A 26,916-nucleotide genomic window follows, 5' to 3' on the forward strand; every position below is an offset into this window, starting at 1 on the left:
GTCAGGTATACAGGTGACACAATACAACAGTCAGGTATACAGGTGAGACAATACAACAGTCAGGTTGCAGGTGAGACAATACAACAGTCAAGTATACAGGTGAGACAATACAACAGTCAGGTATACAGGTGACACAATACAACAGTCAAGTATACAGGTGAGACAATACAACAGTCAGGTATACAGGTGACACAATACAACAGTCAAGTATAAAAGTGAGACAATACAACAGTCAGGTATACAGGTGACACAATACAACAGTCAGGTATACAGGTGAGACAATACAACAGTCAGGTATACAGGTGACACAATACAACAGTCAAGTATACAAGTGAGACAATACAACAGTCAGGTATACAGGCGAGACAATACAACAGTCAGGTATACAGGCGAGACAATACAACAGTCAGGTATACAGGTGACACAATATAACAGTCAGGTATTCAGGTGAGACAATACAACAGTCAGGTATACAGGTGAGACAATACAACAGTCAGGTATACAGTCGCGACAATACAACAGTCAGGTATACAGGTGAGACAATACAACAGTCAGGTATACAGGTGAGACAATACAACAGACATGTATACATATGAGACAATACAACAGTCAGGTATACAAGTGAGACAATACAACGGTCATGTATACAGGGGAGACAATACAACAGTCAGGTATACAGGGGAGACAATACAACAGTCAGGTATACAGGTGAGACAATACAACAGTCAGGTATACAGGTGAGACAATACAACAGTCAGGTATACAGGTGAGACAATACAACAGTCAGGTAAGCAGGTGAGACAATACAACAGTCAGGTATACAGGTGAGACAATACAACAGACAGGTATACAGGTGAGACAATACAACAGTCAGGTATACAGGCGAGACAATACAACAGTCAGGTATACAGGTGAGACAATACAACAGTCAGGTATACAGGTGAGACAATACAACAGTCAGGTATACAGTTGAGACAATAAAACAGACAGGTATACAGGTGAGACAATACAACAGTCAGGTATACAGGTGACACAATACAACATGGAAAGTAAAACCTCTACTTACTTTTACTATAGTCAGGAAAATGAAGGAGATAGGGTTCCGAGAATCCTGTCCCGAATCTGAACTTCTCCCACACAATCTCACTCAGCATGATGGTACACACATTCATGCCAGTCTGAAACACACAAGCAAGATAGCCTATTGAACTTTTTCTACAACCATGATTACCCAGTGTATTGTATCTCCAGTCTATCATGATAAGTACCTCTGCCACTCTCTGTTTGCTTTGAGTCTAATTTCAGTGACAGGAATCTTCCAATCAAAATTTTTCTTTCATGACATAAGCAAGTGGTGATATCACAAGTACTCGACTCTCCTTTTGATGCCTGAATTGTTTAGCATACAAATATCCTTCAACTTCTTGTTCCCAATTACACAATGGCCAAAAGATATTTGACTGCTTCACATTAGGAGTGAGTGAGAAACTTTGGTTTAATGCCATTTTGGAAAGTATTACAGTTATATCAAGGCATGCCAACTTGATGTGCAGTCATGCAGCTATTAGCGTTTAACACCTTGGTAAAACCCATGAACATGGTTATGGTGCTGACAAACCTAAAAACATAATCACGGTGATCCAGGATTTGAACCTGTACGCATAGGTGGTGAGACCCGTGAAGATCCGGGTAGAATAGGTCTTCAGCAACCCATGCTTGCCGTAAGAGGCGACTATGCTTGTCGTAAGAGGCGACTAACGGGATCGGGTGGTCACACTCACTGACTCGGTTGATGCATGTCATCGTATCCTAATTGCGTAGATCGATGCTCATGATGTCGATCCCTGGATTGTCTGGTCCTGACTCGATTATTTACAGACCGCCATCATATAGTTGGAATATTGTTGAGTGTGGCATTAAACAAATAAACAAACGAAACACAGGTGGTGAATAACATTGATTGCCTACTAAGTGAGTGAGTGAGGTTTTACGCCGCTTTTAGCAATATTCCAGCAATATCACGGCGGGGGACACCAGAAATGGGCTTCACACATTGTACCCATGTCAGGAATCGAACCCGGGTCTTTGGCGTGACGAGCTCACGCTTTAACCACTAGGCTACCCGACTGCCCCTCCTACTAAGTAAACCCACCAATTCCTGAAGCCGGAGAAAAGCTGGCAGGATGTTGGCCTCCATGTCCCGCAGTCTCTCGGCCTTGTCCAGCACCTGCAACACACAACATGGCAGACATGTCATGATTTACCATTGTGCTGATGCATCTAGGGCTGGGACGGGGAACTCGGGTCATATGGATACTGAGAAGGACCCGGGTACCAACAGGACGACCCAGACCCATGGTTAGTCATGTGATGTATTGTTTAATGACAAAAATGATCTAGAACTTCATGGTTACACTGCAAGTCACTCACGTTCGTATTTCTTTCTGACTATGCACACATTCCTTCTGACTTTTATATGTTTGAATAATGATAAAAGTTCAGTCAACTTCAGTGGATGCATGACCAGATCGTTTTATACGTGTATCTAAATACATTTTGTACAGGGCTATGGTCAAACTATTCACCAATCGTATATTTCGTACCTATCTCTTGAGACCTACAGCGGGTACCCGGGTAGGGTCGGGTAATAGGAGGGTGGGTACCCGGGTGGTAAATTTGGACTCATCCCAGCCCTAGATGCATCACAAAAACCTGACAATATGTCACACAAATCTAGGTTTGGGTTCATTTATACATCCTGTGTGAATTTTTACCAATGATACCTACTAAGTTTGACAACAATCTGGCTTGACATCTACTTTGGTTAGTGGTGTCTTAATGCCTAGCACAATACAAAAAGCTAATTTTGCTTACTGGTAATACTATAAGATAATGTAAGCGCCCCATGAAGATCTGGAATAGATAGGTCTTCAGCAACCCATGCTTCCCGTAAGGCGACTATGCTTGTCATAAGAAGCAACTAATGGGATCGGGTGATCAAACTCGCTGACCTGATCGCCTTGTGAGCACCACCTTGTGTTACCAGGGTTACATGGAGTATGGGGAATTCAACACAAAAATAATTGCAAGTCAATATTTTGATGTGTGGCATATTTTGACTTAAGTATAGCAACATGTATCAATGCATCGATTAATACACCCATCTATCATACACCCCTGTCTGACAAGTACAGTTAATTTCTGTCTTATCCAGTATCTGCAACAGCAGATGGAGACAAACATGGGGTACTGAGAACCTATTCCACCCTGGAATCCCCACAGTTGACAATGAGAAAGGCCATCCAATGGTCCGGATAAAGCGACTGTTCACCACAAGAACTGCACTCACAATATAGACTGTCTGATCGTGGAGTTGAGATTCTTGTATCCTCTGCTGCAGAAGACGAACAAAATCGTTCATGTTGTCACAACGTGTGCTGTTGTCGGTGGAGGGAAGGTTGTTGAGGATGTGCTCGTACAGGAAGCGTGAGCTGTAGCACTCAACACAGTTCACAGGAACATGGGGAAGCTGATCATAGAGAAACGATATGAAAAATTATATTTTAACTAAAAACATAACCATGGTAACCTTTTCAACTTAAACTGATATCAGCCATATTGCACATTAAAGCATAATATATTTTGGCGACAACCTCAGAAGCAAAAACACCAAAGCAATGGTAAAGTGTGCTTTAGTTAAACAATGATAATATCTTGTAAGGCTAATGGGCCAAGGGAGATAACTCTTCAAACACAAAGGTGTTCAAACCCTCACCAAATAAAATAGTGTAAAGAATTAATTTGGTTTTGCAAAAGTGTAGATAGTTATTGAAACAAAACAAAAAAGCGGATTTTAAATGGACTCTTGTCAAGTTAAGTTTTTTTGCCAAACTGAGCAAATATCCTCTTTATCCTTTTTATCCTCTTTATATAATTATCATCAACTTTAGTTTTCAAAATTGAAGGACCTGGAGTCCTTGATGTCTTCTGCTATGGTATTTGAATCTATGGATTTTTACTATTACGATAATGACAAAGATCCCAGGACTTTCATACTTCATTTCAAACACTGATCATCATCATCATCATCATCATCATCCTGAGCAGGGGCGGTCGGGTACCCTAGTGGTTAAAGCGTACGCTCGTCACGCCGAATCAGGGTTCGAATCACAACATGGGTACAATGTGTGAAGCCCATTTCTGGTGTCCCCCGCCATGATATTGCTGGAATATTGCTAAAAGCGGCGTAAAACCAAACTAACTCTCATCCTGAGCAACAGTCCCTCCTCACCTTCAGTGACCTGAGGATGCCGTTGATGATGCAGGACTTGCCGGTGGCCGTATGTCCGTACACAAACAGAGCTGGGGGAGTGTAGTGAGCCGCCTGCAAACAGAAACACAACTTGAACACAGAGCTGACATGGAATTCAACCTCTTTTTTTCTTGAAAGAGACATTTCGGTAGATGCTACTACCTTTACAAGCAAACAAGGTACTAGCATCTGTGCCAAACATCACACTGAAATAAAAATAATTTGAAATGATCTTTCACTAAAGAGAAACACCAGATATGGGCTTCACATGTTGTACCCATATCGGGAATCGAACCCGGGTCTTCGGTTTCACGCTGCTTTTAGCAATATTCCAGCAATATCAAGGCAGGGGACACCAGAAATGAGGGTCACACATTGTACCCATGTACCAGGGTCAGACCGCCTCCGTGGTCTAGTGGTAGAGCGTCCGCCCAGAGAGCAGAAGGTCCGGGGTTCGATCCCCGGCCGCGTCATACCAAAAGACGTTAAAGATGGTACTTGTTGCTACCCTGTCTGGCGCTCGGCATTAAGGGGCTAAAACAAGGAGTGGTCGGCTCGGAGTCAGTATACTGTGTCTGAGTGGGGTATTCATGTTAAACTGCAGCATGGTATCTCAGTGAGCTAGCACTATAAATCGGCATCACTCCAGACTAGTACAAGCAGCCACACACACACACGTGCATGCACGTCGCTATATAAGTGCAATAACCTTGGACGCGACCTTAAACCCATTTAACCTCACCTCACCTCTAACCAGGCTCTGTTCAGGGCTAATGATGTGGAGTCTAAAATGGTAAATAATATATGAATTTAATTCCTGTCATCTTGACGACATTGTAACACATTTGCAACTATATTGCAAAATTAACTTCCATCATGCTTTTATGATTGATGACTTTAATAAGTATGCTTCAAACTTAGAAATGATTGAAGAAATTTACTTACATCACCAAAGAGCTGTAGAAGAGTTTCAATCTGTGATGACCTGCATGGAGTTCGCTTCCTGAGATTTTCAAGGGCAGTAGGGTCGTGACCCCAGCAGTAGGTCTCACACTCTACTGACATTGTACAGGCAGACGCACAGGAAGCTGTTTAATCTGGAAAAAAAACCAAATAACTTCATTGAACACATTCAGAGATCATGTTTAATTTGATCAAATATCTATGACAAAGATCATAGTTGTGGTGAGATCCCTGGTTCACATTGTGTAACTCATTTAAGTCAAGCACATGCAAGAGTGAGTGAGTGATTTGGGTCTAATGTCGCTTTGACCAGTGCCAGTCATATATGGCATTAGTGAGTGAGTGAGTGAGTATGGTTTTACGCCGCTTTTAGCAATATTCCAGCAATATCACGGCGGGGGACACCAGAAATGGGCTTCACACATTGTACCCATGTCAGGAATCGAACCTGGGTATTCGGCGTGACGAGCCAACGCTTTAACCACTAGGCTACCCGACCGCCCCACATATATGGCATTAGTTACATGGATATATATCTAGGATTCTAAACTAAGTGCCCCTGGCAGACAAATGGAAACAAAATGTTTCGTTAAAAACTGTTTAACAGTGAGCTTAACAGTGATTTTGATATTTTTATACCATCTTGGTATTGAAAAGTGTATATAGTTTATATTTATTGATTGATATATGTTGGCTTTTTAAAAGAATTTAAACCTCTGGTTGTCCTTAGATGGAAGTCAGCCAAAATGTAATGATATCTAGACCATCCAAAAGATCACAAATATCACTTTTGTCTATAATCTACCACACTAAATTTCTCATCATTTTCAACACATTTTGTCAATCTGTATCAACAATTGTTCTCGAAGCTTAGTAGACAAAGAGGTATTTGGATATGTTCATGCTTTTAACTTGACAAATGCTTAGTCTCTGAAAACATATAATTTTGATAGAAACAAACAACTCCATTTAAATTGAAAAGGAGCCCCAGTGAGATGTGAGTGAACCTCTGGAAAATCTAGACTTGCTTCATTTATGGCTATAGCTCCACGAAAAAGGGCTGGGCGGAAGGGAAAATAATATGGTTCAGGGACTGTGATACAGACCAGGTTCCAACTTACGGTTCTTCATCATATTCATCAGGTATGTTCATTTCAAGGATAGTTTAAACAGGCTCAACCCCCATTCTTTCATTGTTCTTTCACAGTTCAATAGTTTGTATTTCTAAACAATTAATCACACAAATCTACAGGTTTTATATGGAATTCAACACAATACTGTCATATTGATTATAGGCCTGACCATTTCCAATATGGTTTGGTTTGTTGTTTAACGCTGTACTCAGCAAAATTCGAGCTATATGAAGGCACTCTCTAAATAATTGAGTCTGGACCAAACAATCAGGTGATTAACATTGTGCACATCCACACAATTGGGATACAATGATATTCATCAAGTCAGTACGCTCGACCACCAGATCCATTTAGTCACCTCTTGACAAGTTTAGGTTGCTGGGGACCTATATTTGTAACCGGAATCCCCACAAGTTCCAATATGAAATAATATGAGAACAAAAGTAAAGGGTAAGATCTAAGTCTTAAACTCAATATCCAAACCACTTGTAACCCATGTTACGTAACACCCGTATAACACACCCAATTAGCACCCAATATCTTTGTATTACTAGACAGCTGGAACAATAGCAACAATGTAACAATACCCCTGGGATTAACACAGGATTATACTAATACTACAGTGTTATACAAACACAAGGAAAGCTAGTCTGTGTCACTGTGTTCCCATGCTGCAAGTGTGTCCTTTTGTCACAAAAGCCTGTATCATGTATGGTATTATCAATATTACTGACAGTACTGTTGTGATGTAGATAGTTAACTATCCAAATATTCAATTGAAACCAAGTACTTAATTTACCTATTTGCATAAATACAGTTATCTCAAAGAGATTTCATAAGACCAGGACAAATTCACATGTGACATATTTTCCTGACCAACATGAGTTACCTGGGCTCATTTGAGATTTATTTCTTTAAAAAATATATCTGGAAATATTAAAAAGATGAATTCTTTAAAACAAAACATAGAGATTTTTTTTAATCAATAGCATTTTGAATTATCTCTTCGGTTTTTTTATGTTGCAAATTTTAGACCAGCTTTATCCTTACAAGAAGCAAGAAAGAATACTTTTCAATCCCATTTTAATAAAATAAATCTCAAAACAAAAAATTAAACTGGAAAGTACTGTTAATCACTTTTTATAAAGTCTAAAATCTGAAATTATATGTAAATGCTGGTATGACTCTTATGGGAAGTAAACATATCTTTTAATTGTGTAAAATAGATTTCACAAAATAGGGATATATTAGTATAGGATTAGAGCAACTGTCTTGACAAATAATAATGATAAACAAAACATGTTGATTAATTAGTCTTTCAACACATATTATTAACCATTTTGACCCTCATGTTCCAATAATATCAGTTACCATGACAACATTTCAAATTAATTCAAACATTACATGAATTAACAATTATTATTCTTTCTCTTACAAAACATAAACTAAGATAAAACTGCACGTCACCTGTCCCTAATTTTAAGTTAAGATTAACAAACAAGACTTGGATTATAAGCTCCGAATCTTCCTCCAAGCTATACCTTCTCCTTATAACCAAGATGTCCTGTGTTTCTAGCTACAATCACTCAGACATAATCCTAACATGTGCAAGACGACATTCCCGCCACTTTTTCAATGAGAACAAAAGTCCCCACACCTGATTGTCAAGGTGTATGTGTATGCCTAGTGGCTATGGTCTATAATGCCCACCTGTGAATATCAACATCGTTAGTCCCATACAGCTATTTATAGCCGAGCCTTCATTGACAGCACACAAGCAGAAGCAAGAGTCCTGAAAACCTGCTGGACTGGTTTGGCTATATTTGAGTCAGTCGAGAAGCCTACTACAACAGTATACTGAAACAAGCTCTACCGGTGCCTCACCCTAGGACGTTCATTTTGCCCCTTCAGTTTGTGTTTTGCCATTGAGTGACCTGTATCTGACTGACCAGTCCACCACCTGTCCACTATGGACCCCAAGTTCAACCCCGAGACGGCCAAGTTCTATTATTTTAGGTATATGAAGGAATACCGTGCTATCTGTGTTCTATGGGGCCTTCTATCCATCATCTGGTGTATTCTCAATGTGGTCACGTTTATTCAACCCCAGTGGATTGGTGATACCCCGGAAAGCTTCGGATACGGTCATGTCGGTGCCTACTCCTACTGCTACCCCGACAACTCCAGGGCCATCTACGTCTGCAGCGGCACCTTCATCGACTTCAACACCATCCTTAACGACTCCTTCAAAGCAACCACATTTTTTGCCGGAGTTTCCGCTCTGCTCATGTTGATAACGGTAGCGGCCCTTCTCCTCTTCTTCTGCTTCAAGAAAACAGCTGTCTTCATCTTCTGTGGAATTCTCCAACTCACATCAGGTACTGTGCATGTCTCCATGTTATAATCATATTCAAGGTGTGCCTCCATCAGCCATAGCTGTTGACAAGTATAACATGTCCCACATGCTTGCTGTTGTCAACAACGACTGTCATTGCCATCATAAATATTCTTAACAAGTTAGTCTCTATTTATATGCAAACACAATTGAACACACTAGAAGGAACTACAAAGCCATAACTATCAATCAATATATGGGTGAAAGTCTCATCTCCACATAACTTTTTTATATATTTTCAATGTCATATCCACAAAAAAACTATCATAAATATTTTAAATTTAGTTATGTTCTGTTCAAAATGAGTAGATTTAGGACACAAACATCCATATTATTTTGTATTATTTTTTTATGCTAACACATTAGGCTTAAACAGAACAATGTTGTTCATTATACACCTGGGCAGGGGCTAGCTTAGTGGTTAAAGTGTTGGCTCATCTCACTAAAAGCCCATTTCAATTCCCCACATGGAAACAATGTTTGAAGCCAATTTCGCTGTGACAATGTTGGAATATTGCTGGAATGTTGCTAAAAGCGTTATAAAACTAGTCACTCACTCACTGATGATATATAAATGTGCAGATCTACAGGAAAAATTCACATATGTAGATTTTCTCAAATGATCCCCATATTATACACCATCTAACATTTTCCAAAGCACATATGAGCAAAGAGATACAATACCAGCTTTGTTCATTGTTCACTTAGCGATAACACATGGCACATCAAGCATGGCGCCATGCAGAACAAGAAAGTATATACGATAAGTACGACAATATATTGGGGGAAAACAGATAATAACAATCCTTACTCATCCAAATGCCTGAAGGTCAAGGGGTCCTTGTCATAGCCCAATATTATAGGTAATAGATTTAAGGGTCACTATGCTCCAATAATATAGCAGCAATTTTCATGGACCACAGTAACCCCCTTAAATTTCTTACACAAGAATGATCTTTACCCCCCACTGACATCTACCCCATCCTCGACAATACCCCACCATACCCCCTCAATGGCCTATATTCCATACCCTATGTCATCTCACCAACCACACGCCCTCAATAACCACACTATTCCAAACCCTCCGTCATCTCACCACCACACGCCCTCAATAACCACACGATTCCACACCCTCCGTCATCTCACCACCACACGCCCTCAATGACCACACGATTCCACACCCTCCGTCATCTCACCCACCACACGCCCTCAATAACCACACTATTCCACACCCTCCGTCATCTCACCCACCACACTATTCCACACCCTCCGTCATCTCACCCACCAGACGCCCTCAATAACCACACTATTCTACACCCTCCATCATCTCACCACCACAGACCCTCACTGACCACACTATTCTACACCCTCCGTCATCTGACCCATTACACCTCCTTAATAACCACACTATTCTACACCCTCCGTCATCTCACCACCACACCCCCTCACTGACCACACTATTCTACACCCTCCGTCATCTGACCCATTACACGCCCTCAATAACCACACTATTCCACACCCTCCATCATCTCACTACCACACCCCCTCACTGACCACACTATTCTACACCCTCCGTCATCTGACCCATTACACGCCCTCAATAACCACACTATTCCACACCCTCCGTCATCTCACCCACCACACCCCCTCAATGACCACACTATTCCACACCCTCCGTCATCTTACCACCACACCCCCTCAATGACCACACCATTCTACACCCTCCGTCATCTCACCCACCACACACCCTCAATAACCACACTATTCCACACCCTCCGTCATCTCACCCACCACACGCCCTCAATGACCACACAATTCACCATCTCACCACCACACCCCCTCAATGACCACACTATTCCACACTCTCCGTCATCTCACTCACCACACACCCTCAATAACCACACTATTCCACACCCTCCGTCATCTCACCCACCACACGCCCTCAATGACCACACAATTCCACCATCTAACCACCACACCCCCTCAATGACCACACTATTCCACACTCTCCGTCATCTCACCCACCACACACCCTCAATGACCACACTATTCCACACCTTCCGTCATCTCACCCACCACACCCCCTCACTGACCACACTATTCCACACCCTCCGTCATCTCACCACCACACCCTCACTGCCCACACTATGCCACACCCTCCGTCATCTCACCACCACACTCCCTCACTGACCACACTATTCCACACCCTCCGTCATCTCACCACCACACCCCCTCACTGACCACACTATTCCACACCCTCCGTCATCTCACCACCACACCCCCTCACTGCCCACACTATGCCACACCCTCCGTCATCTCACCACCACACCCCCTCACTGACCACACTATTCCACACCCTCCGTCATCTCACCCCCTCAATGACCACACAATTCCACCATCTCACCCACCACACCCCCTCACTGACCACACTATTCCACACCCTCCGTCAACTCACACCCTCACTGACCACATGATTCCACACCCTCCGTCATCTCACCCCCTCACTGACCACACCCTCCGTCATCTCCCCCCATCAACACTGATACCCTTCAGGATGCATTACCAACAAGGGGTGGACAAGTAGCCCAGAGGTCAAAGCATTGTTCATGGCACCAATGACAGTAGTTCAGTTCCCAACATGGTTATCGTGTGTCAGTTCTTGTCCTCTGAGACGACTGCAATATTTCTAAATATTTTAAAGCAAAAGAAACCTACTTATTTATCTTACCAGTTAACTTAAACAATCATCAAATGCTTTGATAAAACAGTTCTCATTACAAATGTTTCAATGAAAAATGTATTTATACAGCGACAGTATCATATACTTCATGCAGGTATCGTTCTTCATAATCCATTTACGTTGACTTAAACATACTTAAACATAGAATAAGTGAGAGAGTGCTATAATGTAAGTCATATGATTCACTATCTCTGAAGTCACAGTCAAAATATAAGATAGCTACACAATAAATTGCAAAGAACAATGAAGAACGAAGTGTGGTTTATTTCATGATAAAACATTCTTCTATCATGACATCATTTCTGGAGATTTGAACACGCTCTCGCAACTTGATGATTTTTTAAAGGGGAGTTTCTATGGATTTGTTCCCCTTAGATGTATCTGGGCAACGCTAATAATTAGGGAAGGTCAAACGATCGAATCCAAAAGCGGGTGAGATATGACAATCGGTATTGGGAAAAAAAGTACAGGTGATTGATGTGAGGATTGTGAGAATATGCGGGAAATACCCACCTGTGCATAAAATGGACTTGTCCGACTTTGCCAAAGTCAGATTCTATTGAGAGAGCAATCATTATTAAAATATGTGTAAATATTTTAAAAGCTTGTACATTTTAGTAACATCCTTAAAGAGCTGTACATAATGTTGATATCTCATATAAGAAATAAACAACTCGTGGTCGTTGTTTATCGTAAAACACTGCAGTAAAAATAAACCACTCAGCTGCGCCCATCATGATTTATTCTCCCATTTATCGTTTATTTCATAAAAAAAGTTCACTATCTCTGAAGGCACAGTCAAACTAAAGTTCAATATATCTGAAGTCACAGCCAAAATAAAGTTCACTATCTCTGACATCACTGTGAAGCCCTGTTGATAAACCAATTAAAGGACAGTAAACTGCATTAATAAAAAGTAACATTTTCACTGATATATTTTCTCAATCGGGAACAACTTTCAAAACCTTCATTCTGTACTGCTACTATTTCTTTCATTATTGAGAAACAATGAAACTATACATGTTATACCATCAAACAAGAAGTATGTACGTATATGTGGTGACCTGTCGTCCTGTGTACAGTGTACAGGTCACATTTTTTTCATTTTGTTGTTGTTTAACGCCGCCATCAGCAATATTCCAGCTATATGACGGCGGTCTGTAAATAATCGAGTCTGGACCAGACAATCCAGTGATTAATATCATGAGCATCGATCCACGCTATTGGGATCGATGACATGCATCAACCAAGTCAGCGAACCTGACCACCCGAACCCGTTAGTCGCTTTACGACAAGCATAGTCGCCTGTTACAGAAGCATAGGTTGCTGAAGACCTGGGCCCCGTTCCACAAAGCGATCACTAAGGTGATCGTAATTGCCATACTTTAACATAGGTTTACGATCATCGTAGCGCTAAGATCCCTTTGAGGAACGGGGCCCAGTTCTAACCCGGATCTTCACGGGTCGTACAGGTCACATTTCAGGTGAGGTCAAACAACACTGGTTGCAGAGTGTAGGTGGATGGGTTCGGCAGCTTCACTCCTCTGTTTTTAGGGCTTCAGGTCTGCCTCATACGAATCATATGTAACACATGTGGTGTCTCCTCAGGCAAGTAACATTGTCCATAATGAGTCTCTGATCACAAAGCAGTGAATGGGTACCCAGTAGGATGCCATAGTAATCTGACTGTTAACCTTCTAGCGCATCACAGGTATCGGAGAATGTAAATTAAGTTACACAGACTGTAACAATAAGACCTATCATGGTTTAAGGCATATTTGATAAATTATACATTATAAAATGTTTCAGCTTCATGTGTTAATCAAAAAATCGTTCAGCTGGCAGGATTCATACCACCACACAGAATGCTTAATGTACACCATAAACACAAAAGACAAATTTTCATAACAGATGCAACACTGACAAAAACGGGGACACGGACACATGTTTGTTATTTTTTTATTTCACCAAGTAAATTATAAGTGGTTGAAAATTTTCTCCTTGACTTGACATCCATGCTCACTTTCGGAAAAGTATTGAAAGATAATTTGTCAGATGTTCTTTCACCAAACCCCTCTGCCTGCCATCTGTCACCAGTGGAACCTTAATGTGTATTACAATACATTACATTACACTGAATGACATAAATGGGGGTTTTGCACTTACTAGCTTCGCCATAATCCAAATAAAGTTCACCTGCCATGATACAACTGAACAACTCTTTCCTGTCAAACACTTTGGTTTTCCAAACTTCATCTGCAATGATATAACTGACATGTGGCTTACTGTAAAACCCATCTCTCTCACTCGGCCATGTTCTCATCGAGGTACCCGCTCAGGGGCATTGGGGGAGCAAACAACTTGAAATATGCATGAGGACTTTGTCTCCACCACCTTTAAGTTCTCCCATAACATGACACACAACACAACAACCCACGTCCCTGCAACACAATGAGTCCCTCGCCCCTGTCACACACTCCTCTATACGTTAATGTAGCACACCATACAACGTCGCTGAATCGTCTCGACACAAAACCACTCTCTCACGCATTCTGCTCCAAAAATTTGTTCAGTTTGTATATCCTCTTTCTTCAAAGCAAAACTGCTCATTGATGAAAAATGTACTGTCAGACGAAACATTTCCAATCGGGGAAAAATATTCCAGGAAATGAAACAATAAGGGTGTGGCTGGTCAACATAAAATCAAATGTTTCACGGAACACAGAATTGCTTATGGATTTAACATGCTGTGTCAGACATTTCCAATCAATAAAAATACCAGGAAAAGAAAACAAACAGGCTTGGTGTTCATGGTACACAGAATAAACAGTCTAAACTTGTTTTATGCATAACAGGCAGCTTGGGTTGTATACTCCCCAGGGAGCTGAGAATGATTCTTGAGTGCACATTGATCCAGTGACCGGGGTAAAAATAGCGCTTTTTGAGCATGCCCCTGAGTGCTGTGGAAATATGCATATAATATAGAAATAGCCTTTTATTATCATTTGATGGTATCCTGAAGAAAATCTACACGAGTAGACATCATTGGTCTTATCCAATTGGTCTGCAGCTCATTTTGAACAGGTGGTCATGTAAAATAACTAACCTTAAGGATAAAAAAGAAATAGTATGTTTAGATTGTTACTTGTCTCAGACTAATGGACTAGTGGCCATGCCTATCTCTGAATCAAGTCTGAAAATCAGTTGTGGTCATCAGCATTAGGACTGCTTCATGGCATCCAGGCATGATGACACACACACCCGCCCACTCAATTCTCAGATTTCTTTCACTCTTACCTTAGGAGGTAGAGGAAGTAGGGTAGCCTAGTGGTTAAAGCATTGGAACCGAAGGGCCCAGGTTCGATTTCCCAAATGGGTACAATGTGTGAAACCTATTTCTGGTGTTCCCCGCCCTGATTTCAATGGAACATGGCTAAAAGCGATGTAAAACCATACTCACTCACTCACTCTTACCAAACATGGGGTAAGAGGGAGCTAGCACAGAAATAATTCAAAACTAAATCAACAAAGTTTAAGTTTGAAAATAATTTAGTGAGGAAATTGTTTTTGTAAAATATTTCACTCAGCATTGAGGTCATAAACATGATAATAAATGAATAATTATATTTTCATCTCCACCCACATCAATCGACAGGGATAGACACCATTGGTCTCATCCAACTAGTCTGCTGCTCATTTTGAACTGGTGCTCATGTAAAACAACTAGATATAGAGATAAAAACTACCATATTCGATAATAAATGAATTATTATATTTTCATTCCCACCCACATCACTGACCCAATCATCAGTTTATGATCCCCAAGTGCCTGCAGATGAAGAAAACTGCAATGAATACTTTCTTCTTTACTTAATAAAAACCTACCCAAACATTCATGTTTCATATGAATCACCTCAGTCTTAGTTCATGTCCACAGATGCCTTGAGTGAGTGAGTGAGTGAGTGAGTGAGTGAGTGAGTGAGTGAGCGAGCTGGGTTTAACGCCGCCTTTAACATTATTCCAGTTATATCACGGTGTGTCAGCTTAATGTGGGAGAAAAGCCCCAAGTGATGCAGGTCTCAGACGTTTACCACTTCAGTGATACCCACGAGCACGGGTATGGTGCTGACCTAGAAACACAATCAGGGCGAATAGGGATTCGAACCCACAATCATAGGTTTCTGGCATGCCCAAGGGACGCAACTCTGCACAGTGAATTGTGCGCCCTAGACGACGGGGACACCTGTGACCCAATAGATGCCTTGAACATGTTAACAATTTAAAACATGTCTATAAACAAAAATACCCCCAACTCACATTTGTGTAAGATTGGGATGAAATTCTCACAATCAACCTCAAATTATCTCAGCTTACCAAGTGAGATTAAGAGTTCGTAATTAAGGTAAATCTGCTAGTCCGAGACCAGTAAACTTCAGGAAGGACAATAGTGGCATTTCCTTGTGTTACCATTAGTTAGATGGCAATTCTGTAAGTGATTGTTTTTGTGGACTGGTGACAGTAACAACCTTTTCTAACCCTGTCTACAGACACAAAATACCATCTCCAAACTTTGAATTGTCAATGTTTACTACTTCTGAATGTTCGCTATGCAGAAATATATGGCTGACTAAACTCAGCCAGTAAAATAGCCTCTATAATAGACTGTATGAGTGACAAGAAGGAACAGTGACCCACAGGCCCCCTACATTGACGCGCTCTGTATGAGTAGGTGTAAATACACACACGATTGTTGGAATATATACAAAGAGACGGAATGCTTCAGTTCAAGTGCAGGTCTTATCAATGACTCATGCAGAGAAACAGGATGTAAGAAATGATGCAGGTAGTTGGATAAAATTATAGATTCAGTTAGCTAGTGTTTGACAAGTTCATTGATGGTTAGAATTTTTATATGGTATATGTCTGAGATGTGTCATGAGTCATTTCGAAGATAAGCTTTATGTGTTTTCAGCTATGTGGTATGCTGAGTGAGTGAGTGAGTGAGTGAGTGAGTGAGTGAGTGAGTGAGTGAGTGAGTGAGTGAGTGAGTGAGTGAGTGAGTGAGTGAGTGAGTGAGTGAGTGAGTATGGTTATACACCACTTTTAGCAACTTCCAGCACTATCATGGCAGAGAACACCAGACATGGGCTTCACACATAGTACCCATGTGGGGAATAGAACCCAGGCTTTTGGTGTGACAAGCAAATGCTTTAACCACTAGGCTACCCCACTGCCCCTGCATTGACCAATAAAAGCAACAAAAGCAAAAGAGGCTTTAAAACAAATGATTGGAATATCAGTGTCTGTAGGCCTTTCTTGACACCTGCTAACAAGCTAGGGTAAGGCAAAATGGGGTTTAATATTGTGTTAAAATTGATTGTACTTTAACAGTGACATGCACATAAGGGTTAACATGGCTATTCCACACAGACACACTATACTGACCTCGAGGTGACCGGACCTTGTTTCAGCATTTTTAATGCTGAACACCAGGGAGGGTAACAAAATTACCATCTTTTAACATCTTTTAATATGACGTGGCCAGGAATCGAAGCAAGGAGCAGATGCTCTATTGACTAGACCACAGAGGCGGTCTGCTAAGTTGCTAAGTGACATGCTGAGTTCTCAGATATGCGAATATTTAGAATCTGTGTAAGAATGTGGTAAATATCTGCATTATAACAGTATGATATGTAAAGATAACACTGTAACGCATACCATGTGACCAAGTAGACACAATTAATGGATAACAACTTCTTTAATACTGTAAAGGTAACGTTTCGGTATACAGTGGTATAGATCCTTATACCGCTATCAAGCAAGACTGCTATAAGGATCGATCGCCTATACAAAAACGTTGCCTTTACGGTATTAAAGAAGTTGTTATCTATAAATTGTGTCTACTTTGTCATCCGTCCACTTCCCGGTAATGTTATGCCTATCAAACATTGCAAACTATGTGTTCAAAAATTCAATCTCTTCATCGGGTCAAATAATCCCAAAGTAAGTTTCCACGTTTCTCTCAACCACATATCATAAATCACAATAAGCTACTCTGATTATTAGAAAGAATGTTTAATATATAATGTATCACTTGATAAGGATATCAAGATTCACCAACAGTTTACCACCAATAATACCTCAAACCGGATTAATGAGAAACTACGTGTCAAACACGTTTTGTATGTCTTCTTTCAAGTAGATGATACAAGCTGTACATATTTGTTTGGGTGAGAAGACACAAAGGCCTTCTTCCTCTAAACAAATACCAGTGTATAATGTGTGTGCGGTGTGTCCTACCACTTGTACGGATCATATATATTATGCGTGGGTGAAACACCAAATACCTTTACTGTTCTGAAATGGTTCTCATTAAGCCTATAAAGACTTGATAATATCTGCACATATGATTATAAGTTTCAAAAGTCAGAGCTCCAGATAAGCTGCGTATCTTCGTAAAATACGCATCAGAAATGCAGAAATACGCAGTAAAATAAAATCCAAGCGTATCAAATACGCAACGAACATTACAGATACACTACAAAAATAAAACGTTTGCGTATCATCAAAATATTGTGAAGTAACCCTGCGTATTCGATAAGCAAATCAGCAACTTATTTTGAAATTATAAACGGACATTCCGTCAACCTTGCCAAACTCCACGATGACAGTTACATCATGATCATTTGCCATCACACTTTCTTGTGGAAGTATCGTGGTATTTTTGAGTCCTATAAAGCTCTCGAACCCACACAACACCAGTTTGCAGGGACTAGATGAATAGTGTTTTTAAATATTTAACTTAAATACCCACATGTGTAAAAACTAGTGGGTGACAGAAATTTGAATACCCAGATAGAATTACTGATACCCAATGATTTTAAAATGCATGGGTAAAATACCCACAACACCAAAAGCTTGTCTGGAGCTCTGAAAGTATTTCAAATTGAAAATCATTTATAATTTGAAATGAAGAGGTTTTATTAGCTGTAGGGTGAGATGATACACCGGTGCACGTTGAACTTTCATGTCATGATACAAAACACTAGGGCTGGGACGAAACACCAACTGTTCAATCTGATACGTATTACGTTATCTTGCTCACGATCTGATTTGTATCACGATGCTTGCATGTGCTTTTATCTGTGGTGCCTAAGCCATCTTTTTCATAGACAGGATGGCCAAATAGCTGGCACACTAACGATTTACAGTTGGCAGTATCAAGTATCGTGCAATGGATTAAAAATATTTACGTTTTCACTACTCATTTTCACTGGTAATTAGTGTTTGGTGTAACATTTATTAAAGAATACATTTGAGGTAAGAATCGGTCTTTCATACTCAGTGTGATTGTGATCGATACTTGTATTGAGAAGTGAAAAATCACAATCCACCAATGCATTTGCGTCTCGTCCCACTGCTACAAAACATGATACATGTTTTATTGATACAAGATGATACACTACTAAAATAAATTATTTTGCTTGTTTTCTTGAGGAAAACCTGTAGTACAATGATGCATGAAGATATGAAAACACAACTTAAAAGGACAACTACTTCGAGCTTATTGCATTAGCAATGTTTCAATGTAGATTGTTATTGATCATGTTGATGACAGTGTTGGAATCTATTTACTCACCAACTTCTAGAATGCGAATCAAATAGTTAGATGCATCACATTTCTGAAACCTGCTCTGAAATATTTATATTCAATAAGTTTCCATGCAATTTGACATGAATATGTGCATCACATTATGTATAATGATCCATGTATTGCAATATGTATCGTATCATGACCAATGTATCGCTATATGTATCGTATCATGACCCATGTATCATGATATGTAACGTATCATGGTCCTTGCTGTATCGTTTCACCCCAAATTAGTAGTGTATTGTAACTTAAGCCTAAAAAAATAACCATCCACATTTGTTATGACAAAAACTTTCAGAGCCATACCTACTTTGTTCAAATTTGGTAAATACTTTGCATGTTCTGTGTCAAGGATTTCTTGTTATGTTAAGTACAAATGTCGACGGCAACCACACTTTATCCATTCACAGCAGTCCTGTAAATGCAGTATTCCTGAATACCTCGATCAATTTCAATGATTAATGTTAGAAGGGAAAAAAACCTTTTACCACAGTCACAGATCATCCCCTTGTCAAGCATTATAAATCATTAGTTTATCTTAGGTACAATATTTAAGGATTCAGGGTTCAGTGTTCACATTAAGCATGACAGGCATTCTTGTCATAATTACATATCTATATTTCTAGAGTTACATCATAAAGCAGAAAAGATCCTAGGACAACACCCACCCTAATTTATTTTATTTATTCTATACATGAGCTTTCTAGATAAATAAACTGTATAGGCTCTGGGCCCCGTTCCACAAAGCGATCGTAGCTCTACCACTGTCGTAAGCCTATGTTAAAGTATGGGAGTTACGATCATCTTGGCGGTACGATTGCTTTGGACTACAGGTTAAAGTTAAAGGCTGAATCAGCGAATATAGTTTGTCATATTTATGGATGTACCAAGCATGCATACAATGACCTGGTATGTCATACAACACACCTAACTGCATTCTTAACGCCCAACTGGAAGGACAAGACACACAACATACCGCTGTCGCAGAGAGCTGATCATGGCTGACCAGATGTGAGGAGCACAATCTGTGACCATTTCAACCATGACAGCATGTGATATCAAGCGTATGCCATCTGAATGAATCTTTGCTCATCAAGCTGTATGTGCCCAAAGATAGAAATGCTGAAATATTGAAATTCATATTTTTCATTTTATGATGGATTTTTCATTTAATGAAAAAACAATTTATTTTTTGGCAGAACTACATGGAGCATATACTAGATATCCTTTTAAAAAGGAGTAAAACTACTGTTTTATTGAATATATGCTTTGTAAATGAATCATTTTCTTATCATATAATGAATGCTGGCATGTTTAAAAATTCCCAGCACAAAATTAAGGATGAACACTAAAATCAAATCAGAAAGACTAATTGTAATGGTGTTTACTTTTTGCACTCCCCAAAATTTAGGGATTTTTCCCCCTTAAAATCAGTAACCATAGTATTAGTGATACCATCTATTCATGATTTCATCTTATTTTTTTTAAAATTTCAAATAATCTTTCCAAAGAGGATATTTGAGGCATGAGAGTATAACATTCTACAGGTTCACCGTCATGGAACACTAGACAAACACAGGAACCATTCCTGAAGATAAACCCGCCCAAAACATGACATACTAAGCAATGTCAAGACAGGGGTAGGCGGTTATACCACCTCACACAGGCTATTAATAGGCGTGGTCACTGAGAGGAATGTCATACAGCCTCATAGGAGACTCAGGAATCTCTTCAACAATCCAAAGAGAAACAGAGTGAGTGAGTGAGTCAATGTCATCAATAACAACGTTATACAGGGCTGTGAATAAATCTGGGCAAGGCAAACCAGTGGTTGATAGCATGAACACTACCGGCACAATGAACCAAATTATAAGGACATAATAACTTTATTATCAGATGTCATCCCTGTCTGCCTCAAGTCCAAACACCTGCAGTCAGTTGTCTAAAGTCAAAGGTATTCTGGGGCTAGGAGAGTTTCAGACTTTTAGCAGGTGCCCTTATGTTATCACTGTCCATGCCAGTGAATGCTTTACTTCAAATTGTATATCTGTGATGTTGATATAGAGAATCTCACCCGAGTGTCTTTTGATATCAAATATATCAACACGAGTTGATAAAAGTGGGAAAACTCCGAGGCTTGATATCAAAAGACACGAGGGTGAGATTTTATTTATCATCCAACATCATTCTTCCAACTTTTTCAGTTTGTAGAAAGTTAAAAGCAGTGTCTTAAGTGTAAAAAGTACTGCTAAAAGCTTCAGTAGCACAGCCATTAGTGATGTCATTTGATTGTGACGTCATGGTAACCAATGACGTCACAATGGTCTGCAAAGCATTGTGATGAAATTTCATTGCAGCGATATCTACAGTATAGATATTGCTTGATCTCACCCAAGGATATCTCCTGTCGGAGCCAGTTTGGGATGATAAAACTTGTATGATGGATGGAATGGTTTCCATGACAACAAAGTAATATTAAGATGATCGAATGACTTAACCAGAAGTTGAATTTTTAGTGACATCTTTTATTTAAATATCTATCATACAAATGAGAACATATCTGAATTTTTTATTCAACACCTATACATTATGAAACAATCTGTTGTTTTTATTTAATCTCTCATATGGCATCAAAACAATTAAAACATGTGTACAAAATACAAAACAAGGACAGTTGTCCAATCTTACAAAAACATCAAAGAAAATACACTTATAATTAGAAGGCCCCTTGAAGATAGCTAAACACCATCCATACAAATAAAAGTATTATTGATAAGGGAACATAAAATCCTGACCCCAAGCTGTTCTTCTTTTGTATAATCCCTGAGGCTACCCCTTCAATTAGCTTACAATAAAAAGCACTCCACACCCTCAAGGCCCAATCCTCTCGGATAGCAAGAGGGTAACAACAGGTGTATTCACATACCTGTGGTCGTTACAGGTAAATACCTGTATACTTAATTACCTGCCTATTGTAAAACTTATATAACTGCTATTAATGCAAGTCTCCAGACAGGAGGATTAATCCAAACCTGTTCACAGCAGTAGGTGAGGTGAATTGGGGATTAACGTTGTGTCCAAGATTTTGCACTTATATTAGGTTGTGCTTGATCATGCATGTGGCTGCTTGTACTAGTCTGTAATTATACCGATTCATAGTGCCAGCCCACGGAGATACCATGCCGCAATTTAACATGAATACCCAACCCACACACAGTATACGGACTCCGAGCCGACCAGTCCTTGTTTTAGCCCCTTAATGCCGAGCGCCAGACAGGGTTACAACAAGTTCCATCTTTTAATGTCTTTTGTTATGATGCGGCCAGGGATCAAACCCTGTATCAATTCCTGTAATCATATCACTACCTTCACACACCTTTAACGATGTAATTAGGTATGCCTGTATGTCCGTAGGGATGATGTGAGTAATTAGATACAGTGTTTCGAAATTAAGCATGGTCATCAAGGGGCCCTTGTCATAACCCTAATGTTGTTATATTTTACTGACATATATGGTCAATGGGATTGGGAAAAAGTTATCCAACTTAGATGGCCCATTCCCTAATGTATTTGTACATACATTGATTTTACATGTCCTCCTCTTAGTCTTGACATGACAAATCATAAACACAGATGGCCATATATAGGCAACAGTAACTCATCCATGTCCTCCTCTTAGTCTTGACATGACAAATCATAAACACAGATGGCCATATATAGGCAACAGTAACTCATCCATGTCCTCCTCATAGTCTTGACATGACAAATCATACACACAGATGGCCATATATAGGCAACAGTTACTCATCCACGTCCTCCTCTTAGTCTTGACATGACAAATCATACACACAGATGGCCATATATAGGCAACAGTTACTCATCCACGTCCTCCTCTTAGTCTTGACATGACAAATCATAAACACAGATGGCCATATATAGGCAACAGTTACTCATCCACGTCCTCCTCTTAGTCTTGACATGACAAATCATAAACACAGATGGCCATATATAGGCAACAGTTACTCATCCACGTCCTCCTCTTAGTCTTGACATGACAAATCATAAACACAGATGGCCATATATAGGCAACAGTAACTCATCCGTGTCCTCCTTAGTCTTGACATGACAGATCATAAACACAGATGGCCATATATAGGCAACAGTAACTCATCCATGTCCTCCTCTTAGTCTTGACATGACAAATCATAAACACAGATGGCCATATATAGGCAACAGTAACTCATCCACGTCCTCCTCTTAGTCTTGACATGACAAATCATAAACACAGATGGCCATATATAGGCAACAGTAACTCATCTATGTCCTTCTCTTTCAGCGGTGTTCATGTTCCTGGCCTGTGTCATCTTCCCCAGCGGTTGGGATCACGAAGAGGTCCGGAAGGTTTGTGGCAGCTCTGCTGACGAGTACCGTCTCGGCGAGTGCGGCATCCGCTGGGCCTACATCCTTGCCATCCTGGGAATCTTCGACTCAGCGGTTTTAGCTGTACTTGCATTCTTCCTTGCGTCCAAGAGGGCGAAGATTGAAATCTATTCCACAACGGGCACAGTCACAAAATGTGAGTATCTCTGTTTGTCTCAGTCGTAATATAAAATGACTAAAAGACCAAACACTCCAAACTGTGGTATAAACATGATAAAAGCCACACACTCCTTGCCCAGATACAAGATGTTAACTGACCAAGCATCCCTAGCCTAGATACAAGATGTTCAAAGACCAACATCTCTAGCCATGATATAGAGTGAAAGATTCCCAGTCATGTAATCAGATGTATAAAGAAAAGAAAAACTCACCTTATCATATGTCATGATATAACGTGTAAAGACCTAACACACCTAGTCATGATATAACACATATAAAGACTAAACACGCCTCATGCTATAAAGACCAACCACTCCTTGTCATGATATAACATGTATAATGTCTCAAGCTCTTCGCCCTGCAATAAAGGCCAACCACTCCTCGTCATGATATAACATGTATAATGTCTCATGCTCTTCGTCCTGCTATAAAGACCAACCAATCCTCCTCATGATATAACATGTATAATGTCTCATGCTCTTCATTCTGCTATAAAGACCAACCACTCCTTGTCATGATATAACATGTATAATGTCACATGCTCTTCGTCCTGGTATAAAGACCAACCACTCCTCTAATGGAAACAATGTTGTTTTTCCAGCTGAACTGAATGGCTACTCAGGGGACACACTCTCCAAGCACTCAGTGCCAATCAAGCCCATCGTCACAGTGCCAGAGATGCAGCCTGATGTCGACCGGTACTCCGATTTCTCAAGCAGGACTGGTCCCCGGCAAGGCAACGGCAACTTCCAGCTTTAAACAACAGTAGTTGACTGCGAATATTATCTCAGATTGGCCATGGACTGCACAAGTGATCTAGATATTTATATCTTATATCGCATTGATAGCTAGTTAGTTCTGATGTGAGCTCAAATGGAAATAAAAAGGGACGAAAACATACATCTAAGTAACGTATCCCTATCTGATAAAATGGATAAAATGAACACGACATGCAAATGTTGTTTCATCCATCATGGCTGTGCATGGATCTTCCAGTAACTGCCAAACATTTGATCATTCAAAACCCTTTGGTCAGTACTGATGTCCCGACTTCTAACAACCTGCAATAGAACTTGTGACTTTTAATGCTAGGTATGTTTTCCATTGTGCAGTCCTCATTCTGTCAACATGAAAGTAATGGTGAAATTCTACTACTCACCAAACAACTAGTTTTGGGACATAAAGGTCCCCCAAACAAATGTGTGAAAATGGCCAAGTCGGTGGTTTGAGGAAGAGTTGATATTTCTGTACATAAAACACAGATTAATTAAGGACAAGTGTCTATACATCACAACCTATTTTATCTTGGTACTGCATATATGTTTAGTTACCGTATTCAACATAATAAGCGCCCAGGGCTCTCTCAAAATTAGAAATAGGGGGCTCTTATTAGAATATTATTTTGGTGAAAAATAAACAGAGTTGAAAGATACATTTTGTGGTTTATGCTGACAGACTGAAATGGTTATATACGACAGATATATTTTTCCAGAATTTAATTGCCCATAATTAAGGGTGCATATAACACACGAGTGCGTATTATACGCGCATAAATAAGTCTTGTGTACATTGATCAATCGGAAGGGGTGCTAATTGGGATTGTTCACTAGCCAATATATTAGCAAATATCGTCGTGGGCGCTTATTAGAGCGGTCGTTTATTACGTCAAATACAGTATGTTATTTTCTAGATTTTAAGAAATGTTACCAGTAAACATATCACTGCTTGCACATATAACTTGGCAAAAACATTTTAACAGCTTCATTATTTACGATAAAACAAACTACAAACAGATTTCTGAAGAAATCACTTGAAAAAGTGAATCATTTTCATTGAGATAGGCCTTGAATGTTTCATGCCGAAAGCCTAAAATAGAAATCAAATTGTTTGTAGTCTTTATTCCACAAAAATACATAGAAACAAACAAACTTATTTACAACAGCATAAACACCACTTCTTGTATATATTTTTATACAACATATATGTATATAACATTTATGAAAAAAAAAGGTTTCAAAATGGTTGTGAATGTTCATAAAATATCATATCTGTGATTTCATCTTCATTTATTTTAGATTTTCCTTTTTAAGATGTGACATGATGTCAAAAGACATTTGTACCGCTATTTCTTTTTTATGCTCAAAGATCATGCAACGCTGTTTTTGGTGACTACAATAATAGATAATAAGAAGATAATAAGATAAGCCCTGATACGATCATGTTGAGACACTTTGCAGTGTGGGTTCACATAAACTCAATAAATCATGTAACCATGACGACTGTCAAGTTATTAAAGAGAGAAGATTGACTTTATGCCAAGCAACATGGCCATGTATTCCATGAGGCATTATTTATTATAACAATGTTAAATACCTGAGATATTAATTAGCACATGATATTGCCAAGTGTAAAATGTACCCCGTTACATTCCATGTCTTGAATAAATGTTTCACAGTACACGAAAATGCAAAAGATTTAATTAATCCATATGTCCATGTGAAAATAAAAATATCAAATGAAAAATATATGAATTAAATTGAGTATTTCATGAATTTAAATAAAATATTTGAAACATTTCATGTAATGTAATTTATTCAATAATCAGGATATTACCTGTACAACAATGTTGGAACAATCACAAAGATTATTTCTTTGTCTCTAGTACTGCAGTGAGTGAATTGGGTTTATTGGCAGATATATAACAGTGTGTCAGCTTGATGTGGAGGAAAGCCTTTTCTGTCAGCTTCATGTGGAGTGAGTGAGTGAGTGAGTCTTTACGTCACTTTTAGCAATTTTCCAGCAATATCACGATGAGGGGGACACCGGAACTGGGCTTCACACATTGTACCCATGTCGGGAATCGAACCTGGGTCTTTGGCGGGACAAGCGAATGCTTTAACCACCAGGCTACTCAACTGCCTCGAGTGAGTGAGTGAGTGAGTGAATGGGCTTAATGCAACTTCTCAGACGTTTACCACTTCAGCGAAACCCATGAGGATGGGTATGGTGCTGACAAACCAAGAAACATAATCCAGGTGAACCGGGATTCGAACCCACGATCATGAGTTTCAGGCATGCCCAAGGGACGAAAGTCTACACAGCGAATTGCAGCACCTAAGA

General features: G+C 39.7%; 2 protein-coding genes across 4 annotated transcripts in view; one reads left to right on the plus strand and one right to left on the minus strand.

Annotated features, from left to right (window-relative positions):
• LOC124135079 (origin recognition complex subunit 5-like) overlaps positions 1 to 26,916 on the minus strand; it is a 44,541-nt gene that overhangs the window by 10,839 nt on the left and 6,786 nt on the right. The window contains exons 1-6 of one of the 3 annotated variants that reach the window (XM_046500285.2): positions 7,950 to 8,043; positions 5,258 to 5,409; positions 4,292 to 4,384; positions 3,350 to 3,529; positions 2,153 to 2,227; positions 1,067 to 1,178 (exon numbers count right to left, since the gene is read on the minus strand). In XM_046500285.2, coding sequence (XP_046356241.2) covers positions 1,067 to 1,178; positions 2,153 to 2,227; positions 3,350 to 3,529; positions 4,292 to 4,384; positions 5,258 to 5,377 — 580 coding nt within the window. In that variant the 5' untranslated portion in view covers positions 5,378 to 5,409; positions 7,950 to 8,043. Of the gene's footprint in view, positions 1 to 1,066; positions 1,179 to 2,152; positions 2,228 to 3,349; positions 3,530 to 4,291; positions 4,385 to 5,257; positions 5,410 to 7,875; positions 7,901 to 7,949; positions 8,044 to 26,916 lie in introns of those variants that run through there. The other 2 variants (XM_048396872.1, XM_046500277.2) reach the window with 2 other exon arrangements.
• LOC124135098 (LHFPL tetraspan subfamily member 3 protein-like) lies at positions 8,225 to 26,359 on the plus strand. Its single transcript, XM_046500302.2, has 3 exons — positions 8,225 to 8,786; positions 23,534 to 23,773; positions 24,398 to 26,359. Exons 1-3 carry the CDS (start codon positions 8,378 to 8,380, stop codon positions 24,553 to 24,555), a joined length of 807 nt encoding a protein of 268 aa, XP_046356258.1. The 5' UTR covers positions 8,225 to 8,377; the 3' UTR covers positions 24,556 to 26,359.

The sequence above is a fragment of the Haliotis rufescens genome, unplaced genomic scaffold (genome assembly GCF_023055435.1).
Source record: "Haliotis rufescens isolate VD_foot unplaced genomic scaffold, xgHalRufe1.0.p SCAF_16, whole genome shotgun sequence".
Classification (NCBI taxonomy): Eukaryota; Metazoa; Mollusca; class Gastropoda; order Lepetellida; family Haliotidae; genus Haliotis; species Haliotis rufescens.

Bases quoted from the DNA above. Each gene is read 5' to 3' on its own strand.
- LOC124135098 (XM_046500302.2), top strand. From the start codon at position 8,378: ATGGACCCCAAGTTCAACCCCGAGACGGCCAAGTTCTATTATTTTAGG. The intron at 8,787-23,533 runs GTACTGTGCATG...CTTCTCTTTCAG, and splicing joins AATTCTCCAACTCACATCAG to CGGTGTTCATGTTCCTGGCC. The intron at 23,774-24,397 runs GTGAGTATCTCT...TTGTTTTTCCAG, and splicing joins AACGGGCACAGTCACAAAAT to CTGAACTGAATGGCTACTCA.